The 13416-nt window shown below is 36.5% G+C and overlaps 1 protein-coding gene across 3 annotated transcripts in view; it reads left to right on the top strand.

Moving 5' to 3' along the window:
- The window catches only part of GABRA6 (gamma-aminobutyric acid type A receptor subunit alpha6), a 39228-nt gene that overhangs the window by 4770 nt on the left and 21042 nt on the right, over positions 1-13416 (top strand). Inside the window, exons 1-3 of one of the 3 annotated variants that reach the window (XM_077895627.1) lie at positions 11218-11796; positions 11995-12113; positions 12702-12769. In XM_077895627.1, the coding sequence (XP_077751753.1) occupies positions 11759-11796; positions 11995-12113; positions 12702-12769 (225 nt within the window). In that variant the 5' untranslated portion in view covers positions 11218-11758. Of the gene's footprint in view, positions 1-11217; positions 11797-11994; positions 12114-12701; positions 12770-13416 lie in introns of those variants that run through there. The other 2 variants (XM_077895626.1, XM_077895628.1) reach the window with 2 other exon arrangements.

Here is a 13416-nt window from a genome sequence, read left to right as displayed (position 1 = left end):
AGTTCTTTGCTCTATTTCTCTGTTCCAGCTCCTATTTTCTCCATAAATCCTTTTCTCATCTTGACCCTCCACAGAGTCCTAAAGAAGGATTATAAGACAGCAAAAGAAACAATATTTGAACAAAAGGCAAATAATAAACAGGAGACCATAATATTATACATTTGTTTTAGACAAATGTATGTCCACTTAGAGATACATAAACATATGAATGAATAAGCTTCAGTTTATTGCTTCCCTTCTCAATTATTTATATATATAAATATATAAAATATATGTGTGTATATGAATATACACATGCATATATTCCATTATGTGTTCACTTAGAGACACGTAAATCTCTGTTGACAATTCTGGTATGTGAAAAATGAAACAAACCTCCCCTCCTGATACTACCACAATAAGATTTTATTCATTCAGTGCCAAGATATGGGTTGAGGATAGGATATCTATTCTCAAACATCAACTCACAGAGTTGACAGTGAAAGCCCATTGTCTCTGATTTCATGGCCCTATGAGATCTAGCGGTTCTTCATGGCTTCTGAGTTATTCCCGGGAGACAAACATCTGCTTGTAGTCCCATTTGCCTGATCTCCGATGCCACCATTTCTACCCTGATTCCTTGCCTTTCAGAGGTATTGTAGCTGGGAAGCATGGCATAGCAATCCTATTTTTCCCAGATGCACATGTCCATGTTTTTCTACTCCCCAAGCCTGAGGGAATCTACTTGTAATCTGAATGAAATCTTTCTTTTTTTATGTTTTTCTAAACCACCTTGTGTATGCCTACTGCTATAGGGCTTTCTAGACCCAAAATTTAGGAACTAAAGTGTATTCATTGCTTTCTTTCCTGTGACAAACTCTTCTGAAGCAAAAAAAAAAAAAAAAAAGGACAAACCTTGCCAACTGCTTAAAGGAGGGAAATAAAGGTCAACGTAAAGGGAAGAAATAAAACAGAAATTAAGATTTCAAAATATTTTCCAAGCAAATATGGAATAAGAGTAGTCTACAATAGACATTTAATTAAAAAACAGATAATCCATTGATACGTGGAATAAAGTTGAGCCTTCAAGTCTCCCTAATCTAAATACCCACTGACTTCTGCTCTTCTGAATATCCCTGTTGGTAGACTGTTTGCAACAGTCATTGCATGTTTGTCAAGTTTTCTCTTGAGACAAATCCTGTGTATTGCTTTTCTTGTTTCCTCCTTAAAAACCACTTCAGTATTTGGCATATAACTACCACTGACTATTTGCCAGGCAAATTACTGACTACAAAAAAGGAGTATTTTAACCATAGCATTTCAAATACATGAAAATCAAAAGAAATATTGGCATAGTGGTTAAAAAGAGAAACCAAAAGGTGGGTGGGTAATGAGCTTCATGATGATAGTACCCAGCTTTTTTCTTTGAATCTCTGGAATCACTTGCAAAGCCTAGGACATACTAAATCTAAATGCTTGTTGAAATTTTGAAAAAAACAAAACTGCACAGTGAGTATATTTCCATAATAGATTCTTTCAAAATAATCTTTAGTGATATTTTAAAAATTGCATATATGGTTTAATTCCTTGTCATGGCATATCCACAGATCTTCTCAAGAATAGTAAGCTGCCACTGAGAAATATAAGATATAAAAACATATAAAGAGGGATGCCCTGGTGGCTCAGTCAGTTAAGTGCCTGCCTTCGGCTCAGGTCATGCAGGGTCCTGAGATCAAGCCCCACATTGGGCTCCTTGCTCAGTGAAGAGCCTGCTTCTCCCACTCCTTCTGCTTGTGCATGTGCACACGCACCCTCTCTTGTCAAATAATTTAATAAAAGAAGGTTGCGCAAGAGGTCAGAAAATGACAGGTTGCCAATGAAATCTGCAATGAGTCACAGGCTTAATTCCCTGAATAGTAGAGTATGAGATAGTGGATAGCATGTAGGCAGTTTCTTAGGGAGTGTTTTTGGGATTACCACCTGTGGAAAGGAAAGGATTGGACTAGAAAATTTGCCATCTCAACCAGGACCCTGCACAAGCCCATGGGAGTTCTGAAACTGAGATGGCCCTATACTTTAATCTCAAGTGCTGGGGTGGGGGCCTAAATATTTGTATCTATTGAAGGTTGCCTACTTCTATAAAGATTCATGCTTAGTACAAGACTCTTCAGCTGAGGAAATTTGGAAAAAGGCTCACAGCACTCCCAGCAGGTAGAGAAATAAGTCCTTCATTATTAAATGGAGATTTACCTAGAGGAAACATACCATAAAGTCCATTACACATAGTATTTAAGGAAAATAGTGAAAAACAATGGCATGCATATAAGCAAATAAGTCAATAGAACATAATTGAGAGCCCAAATATATCTCCTAGCAAAAAATGGAAAATTGTTGTATTGTAAAGAGGATATTACAAAACTGTGAAGAAACTATAGACTCTTCCACATTTGCTATTAGAACAATTACATTATAATTGGAACAAGAAAACAAATCCTTAGTAATTCCCAATCACAAAAACGTATTCCAGATAATTAAAGATGAAAGGGAAAAACAAAGTTGGAGAACTGATTTTATCCAACTTCAAAACTTACTGTTAATCTACAGTAATCAAGACAGTGTGGCATTAGTGAAAGAATATACAGATTAGTGGATGAGGATATAGAGCTTGGAATAGACTCCCATAAATATAATCCACTGATATTTGAGAAAAGAGCAAAAGCAATACAGTGGAGCAAATACAGTCTTGTCAACAAATGGTGGTAGGACAACTAGACATCCACATGTAAGAAAATTAATCTAGTCCAAGACCTTACAGCACTCACAAAAAATTAATTCAAAATGGATGTTATACACAAAACTAGAAGATAAGATAGGAGAAAACCTGCATGACCTTGAGTATGGTGATAACTTCTTAGATACAATCCATAAAATAAATAGTTGATAAGATGTATTTCATTGAAATTAAAAATTTTGCCCCACAAAGACATTGTTCAGAGAAGAAGAAAAGCCACAGACAGGGAGAAAATACTTGCCAGACATGTCTGACAAGAAAATTATGCAAAATTTATAAAAACTTTTTAAAATTCAAAAATAAGAAACAAACAACTTGATTAACAAGTGGGCAAAAGACCTTAATGGACACCTCATCAGATATGATAAGTATTACACAGATGGAAAATAAGCATCTGAAAAGATGCTCCACATAATATGTCCTTAGGGAAATAAAATGAAAACAACAATGTGATACCACTTATAAGAATGGCCGAAATCCAGAACACTGACAACATCAAATGTTAGTGAGAATGTGGAGCAGCAGAAACTCTCATTCACTGCTGGTAGGAATCGAAAATAGTACAGCCACTTTGGAAAATAGTTTGGTGATTTCCTCCCAAATGTAATGCTGCCACAAAAACCTGCACACAGGTGTTGCTAGCAGCTTTATTTACATTTCCCCAAATCTGGAAACAAGAAGATGTCCTTCAGTAGGTGAATGGATAAATGCACTGTAGTATATCCAAACAATGGACTATTATTCAAAGCTAAAAACAAGGTGTCAAGTCATAAAAAGGTGTGGAGGACACTTACATGCATATCTCTCTAAGTGAAAGAAGCCAATCTGAAAGTCTAGATACTATATAATTCCACCTATAGGATATTCTAGAAGAGGCAAAATTATGTGGACCTTAAAAATATCAGTGTATTCCAGGAGTTAGGCTGAGGGAAAGTTGCATAGGTGGACACAGAGGATTTTTAGGACTGTGAAAATACTCTACAAGATACTAAATGATGGATAAATGTCATTCTACATTTGTCAGAACCCAAAGAATATACAACACCAAGAGTGAACTAAAATGTAAACTCTGGACTTTGGATGATAATGATGTGCCAGTGTAGCTTTATCAGCTGTAACAAACGTACCATTCTGATGGGAGATATTAATAATGAGGGAGACTATGAATGTGTGGGAGTAGGGGATATAGGAAATTTCAGTGCTTTCCTCTTAATTTTGCTGTGAACCTAAAGAAAAAAAGGGTATTTTTTTTATCACATAAATAAAACAGTATTTCCTTCTTACCTTAAAAACAAGAATATGATCTTTAGCTACCCTAGTTTCAAAGTATAAATTGACAGCAGTTCCAAAGTAATTACCTCTTTTTTGTAAAAATACATTATCTCCAGTTCTGTGTCTGATTCTGCTGAATCTTCTGGTTCCAACTATCCTCTTGTGGTTAATGTCTTCTTCGTTTGAATTTGATATTACTTTATTTAATCCTAGATTTTAGTTCAAACACTATACCAGATAATCAATAGGTAATGTGATATAATTGATCCAAATGAATGAGTAGTCCCAAAAAATTACCAATTACTGTTTCACTTCCTAGAGCTTATTTATATTATTTTTCTCCAGAAGTTTTGAGGAGCCTTTCAGAAAAAAAACAAACACAAAGTATAGAATAGTAATAGGAAAACAAGTACAAAAATAAAAGAAGATTAACACAAACAAAAGCCCGCTATAATTCAGTTCTGACTTTGAGTATCCAGGCAGCAAGATCAAAAGGAGAAACATGGTCAGTTATATAGTTTGTGGAAAGAAGAATATTATTTTAGTTTCTCATCAAGACAAAGATTTTCCTATTATTTAATTTTATGAAAAATTTTCCAGGTAGGACTTAATATAATGGGTACTAATTAAAGTACCAGGTGTAACGTCTTTTGATTCTTTCCTGTAGGAAACTTAAATACTATCAGTTTATAACTTCAAAATGCAGTTCAGGAACCCAGGTCTTATTCTGATAGGAGCTAAACTAATGTGCTTCAACCATTTAGGACTTTGATGGTCTAAGTGCTTTAATTGAATGTCAGGTCTCCTGTTCTATTAGCCTATGGATAGTGGCTCTATTGTCTATATTAGATGACAATGGAGTTCAGCAGAATATCTTTAAATTATTGAGAAATATATTAAGAAAGATATTAAGAAAGGATGTTGCAAATTTTTCATAAGCCTCTCACGAGACTTCTACATGTATTTGTGCAGATTATGCCTGGCCCAAAAGCTAAGTGTGCCAGTGGCAACAGAATTGTAGCCTATACTCTACTCCCTAAACCATACCAGAGTAAGGGGTTTCTTGCTGTAATTAATCTACCTAGAGGCAATTCCCTGCCTGTGACAGACGGCACATTTAACTTCCATTCCTAATCCACATCTTTATTGGCTGCTTATGTTATAAAGGATGAAAAAACTAAAAAAGAAAATCCCTGCTATTGTAATCAGGAGTGTCCTAGCAAGTATTGAAAGATTTTTGTAGGATTCATCTGAACATTTATCTGTGTTTATTCATTTCTTAAATCAGAAAACAAAGATATCTTGGAAGTTTCTCAACTTCCTCTGTAGCTAGACTAGGCCTGGTGACTCTATTCCTTATTTCTTCTGTTAACTGCAGATATGATGACAAACTGAGGTAGCCATATGGCAACCATGAAATGCAGTCTAGTCCACTCTGGCATTACTTAGCTACCAAAGCCAGGTACTGCCTACCTCCACCCTTTTCCCTACTTTTGTTTACACAACTGCAAGTTGGATTTTCTGTGTTACATCTAACATATTCCTTACTGATATAGTGCCATAATAACAAAACAAGCAGCAACAACAATATGCTCACAGCAAGTTCACAGAGCTATATAGATCTTTTAATTCTGACATATCAGATACTCTACTTCTAGTATTCTCTCACCAAAGCTTGTTAAAAGTCTATTTTAAAATAATTTGTTTCTTTGGTGGTCTGGGTTTATTAGAGAGCATTTATCAGCATTATGTGTGTGTGTGTGTGTGTGTGTGTGTGTGTACAATGTCATTCAGCCACTGCTGAATCATTAGCTCCAAACTGTGCATCAAATACCTCTTAGCTTCTTCTCAGAAGAGTCTCCCCACCCCTTCATTTTTTCCTCTCAGATTAAATCACTCATATAAATGGCAATCCTCTTGTATTTTATTCTAAGAAGAAACATAAAGTCACTTAATATAACAACATGGAGGACAAAATTATTCTCATTAACTTCTCTAAACTTACTGTGGCACTTTCAAATGTTTATTTTTATCACTTGCTCTGAGAATATCCCTTTACAAGGTTGTAGGTTTGAAATTTACATTTTATCCAAGTCCAACAGAATCCATGTTAATAGACTTCCATTCTGCTTGCTCTTCTATAGCATTTCCCTAGAGCTCATCACTGGGCTTGAACCCAAAATTCTGTCCTCCTTTTCCCTATACTCCAAGCACCTGATAAATAGGCAAACAGATTCTGGGGCCTGGGTAGCACTGCCAGAAGACAATGCTCAGTAGTCCCCTAGTGGCCTGAGAGAGTTCATGCAGTTTACTAAAATGCTTACTCTACTCCATGGAGGTGTGGGAAATTCATTAAGCAGCAAGATCACTAGGTATTTGCCAATTAGTACCCTCGTTTCCAGAAGGCCCAGGAAATACACTCATGATTCCACTTTGCCTAGGTTTGCTCTCCAGTGGGTCATGCAGTCAGTCCATCCAGGCGATGTACTGTATCATCATCAGCTGCTTCTGAGCTCTAAAAGACCCTTTAGGAGCTAGTGACAGTAACCCAGTTACCTGGAGCAAAAATAAACAAACATAATCTAACATAATCTATAAAAAGGATACAGTGCTTTCAGGGGGAACTCAGGGCAGATATGACACCTAGATTATGAAGGAATCAGGGAGGCCATCAGATATCTGGGCAGCTGCTCTCTCAGATTTTTCGTTGCGGTGATTTGTCTCTGCTTCTTTCTATAAAACTGCTCCATTTCTGGTTCCTCTGTATCCATAGATATTTCTCTGACGTAGCATGAATTTGGCCAAACATGCTTTCCTCTAACACTGGCAGCCTTAGTAAATACACACACACACACACACACACACACACACACACACACTTTTTTTTGCTTCATCTCTAAATGCTGGAGAAAAAAATTGGCTTGACCAAGAATGATAACAACAATGATGATTATGGGTGATGATGTTGGAAGTGATGTTTGTTGATGGGTATTTTTTTTCTTGTTTACTATGAGCAATTTCCTGTAATAAAGGCCTTAATGTATTTTTAATTTAATCCTCACCAAGACCCTGTAATTTCATTTTATACATGTTGAAGATGATACCTAGAGATAATAAATAATTTGCCTAAGTTATTTGCATGCTAATAAACCCGTTACCTGATACCAAAGTGGTATAATCAACAGAGACTTGATACAGAATCAAGCAGTACAAGCATGACAAATTAAATACCTGCCCCTATGAAAGGCCAATTCTCAAAGAAAAAGTGCTATTACGAATTCCTTAAACAACTCCATCATAGCCTACTAGCACATGGCCATGGCTTTTCTCAAATCCTCCACTGAGGACCATGAAATCTCTCTATATTGAACTAGGTCTATCTTCCAGTCTTTTTATTCATTATATTCTTAGTCTCCTATTTTCTAGTTTCTCAGAGTTATTTGCTATTTATAAACATATCATGAATTGCCACATGTCTGAGTTCATCATACAGCTTGAAATGGCCTTTTCTAATCTACCAAAAGTTTATTCAACTTCTCAAGCTCATTTCAAATGCTGTGCCTTTCATGAAATAATCACTGGCACCCCTTCCACCACAGTTGCCTTTTTACTCTGTTCCCATAGCACATGGTTAATAATTAACTATATACCTTTAGCACCCAGTATCTTATCAGTTCTATTATGTTGATATTAACATCTAGAATATGAACATTCTACAGTGAGCATTATTTTGTAAAATGTTTATATCCTCAGCATCAAGGGCTTGTCATCAGGCACTTAATAAATAAACATTAAATTGAAGTGATACTGGTTGAACAGGCATAAGTCATGAATTCATAGACCTGTAATCTTTTGGACGTGACTTTTGGTCCCTCCATATTTGTATTTTAAAATTTGAAATTGATTTTGCCTGACTGTATTTCCATGCCCTATAATGTGTTGAACATTCTATTGGTAACCAAGCCAGAACAATTTAAAGCTGGTGACCAGAGGATTATCCCTTTATTGTCCTTTGTCTCCCAGAGCAATTTTATTCTTATTGCACTGGATTCCCAAACAGTATTGCATGGGAATTTTCTACAGTGCCCACAGAGAGGTCAGGTATCCCTTAACAATATAAAAAATATTGTTGGCCCAGAGAGCTTAAGAGCCCCAACTTTAGAAAACAGAGTCAGAGATATCATATGTAAGCATCAAATATAAAAGTGTAAACTTTGGAATCAGAGATAATAACTAGCTCTGGGACATTAGGGTAGTTACATACATTTTCTGAGCCTCACTTTATCCTTTTGTAAAATAAGATGAAAATTGCTAGCTTGCAAGCCAGTTCTACAAATTAGAGATAATATCAATGTACATGATTGACATAGTAAGTGTTCAATAAATATTAACTATTATTACATATTCTACCACTTTTTCTTCTTCCTTTAGTACAACCTAGTAGTACCTCTCCATCCTTCTCTTCCAGTGTACCTCCAAGATACACTTTACCACAAAGAACCTCTTTAAATCCCCTTTCTCACCACACTCCAGAGAAACTCCATAGCAGAATCTATGAATCCAAATATTCACTTGAGATCTCTACCAAACAGCTCTTCCTCATGATGACCCCAAATAACCTCCATCTCCTACTGAATATTCTTAGGGGTTACGTAATTTCCTCCTGAAACATACATGCATGAAACCTACCCATGGTTTTCCATGCTATACTTTATTAACAGGTAACTCATTTACCTTTATGGTACTTGTTCCATCTTTGAATAAATACCACAGTTGGAAATTATTTCTTTAGTAAAATGGAAACTTATTTTTCACTGTGTTTTGTCCAATGACCTTAGCTTATACTTAGTTCTGAATTCTGATTCTGCCCTTTTTTTAGCCGTGAGATTAGGCAAGTTACATTCTTGCTGATTTACAAAATGGACTCAATTATAGATACTTCACAGATTTTTGTGTTAGCAATGAATGAGTTGGAATATATGGAGTTCATAACACAGCTCTAGGCCCATGGTAAATGTTAAATATCTGTTAGTTACTATTAGCATTATGTTAATTTTCACTGATATAGTCTTAAATTTCATTTATTATTTTTAGACTGACTTGTTCTCCATAATAGTTTCTAAGAGACAGGAGAAAATGTTTCATGCTCCTACAAGGTGGACAGTACTTAACATGAATACCAGAATCTTTTGGTTCTAGCCCTTTCTATACATGAAAACATTAATAGCTTTTTATATCATGGAAAGTAGTACTTAGTGTTTGGTGCCAAGTTTGCTTTTTCTGTACAATAATTTTCTCTAATCATCCTTGAGTCAGTATAAATTATTTTATACACAGAAACCTTGTTGTTGGTGATGGTACAAGGAGTAGTCTCTTTAGAGACAAAGGTGACTTAATTACTATTTGTTTCTTTTAAATAAGTAATTTTAATGAGAAAATCATTCCCATTCTATAGGCGTAGGTATATACATGTACAATCTCACCTATAATTTTTTTTTTTTACTATATGAAAAAAATCCGGTCTTAAACATCTAAGTTTTCTCTCTGATGATAGAAATCAGAGATGGATGATAAACATATTGATAGAAAAAAATTATGCAAGTTTACAGGGATCAATACAAATCCTATGCTTGAATAAAAATAGTAAGTTGTAGTAAACATGAACAGAGAATTATTTCATAGCATCATATATACCGATAGGGTTTCGACTGTAACTGTACAATCATTGGAAGTTGAAATGTGTTGTAGTCATCAGTAAGAGTAAGTTTAGAGTGAAAAGAATAAAAAGAGATATGGAAACCAGGTCCCGTAATGAACAAGGGAAGATTCTAGGAATGTTTAGCTTAAATTTGAGAGGACATGATGGATACATAGATATATTTAGATATATATTTGTTTAAATAGCTACCACGTGGTTTTTTTCCCAACAAATTATTGTGTATGGTTTCAAAGGTGAGAGCTAGGACAAGGGTGCAGGTTTCGGATTCACACAAGTAAAACAATGTAAGAAAACAGATGCTGAATACCACTTACCAGGAATATTGGAAGGAACTGGGGGTTTTGATGAATAACCAGAAAATTCCATGTAACGGTGAGATTCTGTAATCTTAAAAAACTACTTCACAGAAATCTTGCAGTTTTCCCTTTTTCTATTGTTTTTTTAAGTCATAACCAACTTATTGAAATGTTCCTCAAATAATTGATGTCATGTCCTCAGAAATGACTCTTAAGACTGTGCTATATGTCTGCAGTAGTAACCATTACCTTTGTAGAATTTAGATTCTGAAGATACAGACTGTGAACTGGGTGAATATTGTGTAGATATGGCAGAGGGATGGTCATGTGAGACACTTGCTTCTTTCTTATGTTCCTGAATTTATAGATAAATAGAGGGAGGCCCTGGTGGCTCAGTGGTTGACCATCTGCCCTCGGCTCAGGATGTGATCCCGAAGTCCTGGGGATTGAGTCCCCACATCAGGTGCCCTGCAGGAAGCCTGCTTCTCCCTCTGCCTGTGTCTCTGCCTTTCTCTCTCTGTCTCTCATGAATAAATAAATAAAATCTTAAAAATTAGATAGATAGCATATTTATCTATAGAGAGAGATATTCACAATGCTTTTCCTTATTGCTATTTTAAATTATTTATTTAAAGATCAAAATTTTAAAACTTAAAGTGACTTCCTTTATTCCAACTTCCATCTACCAAACTAGGCAGAGAATGCTATTTCTTGGGTTCAAATATTTTGCTTTTGACCTGTGGCAAGCCTCGTGAGCTAGTTCAGCAACAGCATCATGAACCATGTCCATGGATCCTCGATTCTTACAGTATTTCTACTTGGGGAACCTTAGTCAGCTATTTCTGGACATTGTCTCTTAGAGGCAGCATCCATGAAACTGGCCAAGTTTCTAAAGATAGTGGTAGGACCCATTTACGTCTTAGCTTGAGATGTAATATCTTAGAAAGGATCAGCAATGTACTTAAACAAACAAACAAAAAACATCAATTCAATAGCAAGACAGCCAGGTGTTGTTTTAGTGTATGTAAATGCTTTTCAAAGAATAATAAGGGACAATTTTTAAGTGCAGAGGAAAGGTATGTCTGATGCAATAATGCTAATGAAATTAGAAAGAGGGAAAAAAATAAATCAGAAAAAGAATCCAAAAAGATCTCAATATTGTTAGACTTTAGTCTTTTTGAGCAATAAGAGCTGTGTAGGAATCCTTCTGTGAACCAGAGAAATAATAAATGCTGAGCCCTTTGGAACATAATCTCAATCAGCAAGATGCCACTGCTTTCCAGATTTTCTCACAGGGCCCTGCTAATTCCATGCCAAAACTAGCTGTGGATATCTTCCTTCTAATCTCCCCTAGTGCCTTATTCGATTATTGTCACTGCTCTCCGACCATACATTGTCTCTTCAGACTCTCATTTCCCAATTGAGTCTACCAGAGGAGGCTGAGTGTCCATCAGGATGTAGTCTAAGACCACAAGCCACCTTGTTCCACACGAGAAGACAGAAGCAAGAACAAGAGAGTAAAGGGAACCTTCAAAGTTTTGCTGGCAACCTCTTCATCTACAGATTACTGGCTGGATGCAAACAGGGAAAAGAGATATGAGGGGTCTGGATGATTACTCTAGTTGATTGGCAAAGGGGAGCTTGTTAAGAGGGAGGAGAACCTAGGAGGAGGGTGAACTGGACGTTGCAGTGCACTGCAGGATGGCTTCGCCTCTGCCCTTGCTATATATTATTCTATGGTGAGTAAGATTTTTTCTGATTTTTCCTTTTAGTGCAGAGGAAAGTGAAAGCACACACTCACTGGGTAACTTCTAAACCAAATCATAGAAGAAGCCTGGATGGTGTGGCATGTATTTGTGGTGGGGTAGATGAGGGAAGATTGAACAGACCATTCCCTTTGAGGCTGGGAGTGGGGTTCATTGATTATCTCCTCACAGGGTAGAAAATACCCTAGGGAAACTTGAAGATGAAGGAAACTTCTACTCCAAAAACATCAGTCGGATCCTGGACAACTTGCTTGAAGGCTATGACAATCGGCTGCGGCCAGGATTTGGAGGTGAGAGGAAGCATCCTTACTAGACCAAACATCTGTACTCTCCTTCCCCCTTCCTGCTGTTCCAAGACCCAGAGGCTTCATAAGGATAGCGGAGTGGTAGGGTGCAGGGGTACTGGGAAATGCCATGTGTTCCCATCCAGTCTCTGTCCCTCCTTCTGCCTGTGACCTTCTATGCATGTTATTTGAACCCTCTAAGCCTCAGCTTCCTCAGCTGTAGTGTGGGTATATGAACAGTACTTGCCTCATAGATTTGTGTGAGCATAGAATGAGATTCTCCATGTAAAGCACTTTTCTAAGTGTTCGTCCTATTAAAGCTATCAAGATGTGCTAGTTATTGTTATAATTTTTATAAGAACACTTACTTTCCCTTCATTCCTTCAATTTTCCAAATTGACCAGAAAATTTTTACAGTAATGCGACTGGTATGAGTTTTCAGAGTTGAAAAACCCAAGGGCTCTTGCTACTGGATTACTTAAGGATGGATTGCAGATTCTGACCATGACAAAGGACTTTGTGGGAGGGTCATTACGAACAGTCCCCTTAAAATCAGTGATGATAATTATTCTTATTCTTCTGGGCTAATTTCAGGTGCTGTTACTGAAGTCAAAACAGACATTTATGTGACCAGTTTTGGGCCTGTGTCAGACGTGGAGATGGTAAGCGAGCCCTGAGTGAGGAGGGTAATTTTACTGATTGGCTTGAGAATAGAGTCCTAGAACTAACAATCTTGGACATTGTTACCAAGCTTGGCTCCAGCATCCTAATGCAATATGTGTGCCCATGCTGGGAGGGCATGGTCATTAATGTAGATTACTGGCTTAACCCCCTTCACATTTCACTAAGGGCTCTGCTTGAACACTTTGACCTGAGGCACTTTCTAAGATTATATGTTCTCTTTTGACCACATATCATGCATCAATTCTTTTCTACAAAGATAAGATTTTCTCTATCTTAATGAAGTACTGGTAAATTTTTAGAATAGAAAAAAGGAAAACCAACAAAGATGATACATCATGTAAGAGTATATTGAGGGTATCTGTGAAACTTAAAATATAGCTATTTTCTGTAACACATTATTTTTAGTATATTTTATTAAAATAAGGAAGGGCATCATTTGAAAAAGCTAGTGCATTGTACCTTTTGTGTTGCAAATGGACCAGTAGGTGTTCTGGGAACTCTGTTCCAGGTACAGATGGCTGTAGGATTCGTAAGAGAGTATTTATAGTAAGTGGCAATGAAAATCTGAACTAGTCTTCTAGAACGAAGTGTATCACGGTATTTTTTCACAGTTCTCAGGTACCAT

The sequence above is a fragment of the Canis aureus genome, chromosome 4 (assembly GCF_053574225.1).
Source record: "Canis aureus isolate CA01 chromosome 4, VMU_Caureus_v.1.0, whole genome shotgun sequence".
In the NCBI taxonomy this organism is placed as follows: domain Eukaryota; kingdom Metazoa; phylum Chordata; class Mammalia; order Carnivora; family Canidae; genus Canis; species Canis aureus.
Note: the sequence above shows the minus strand (reverse complement) of the source record. Positions and strands in the feature narration are given on the sequence as shown.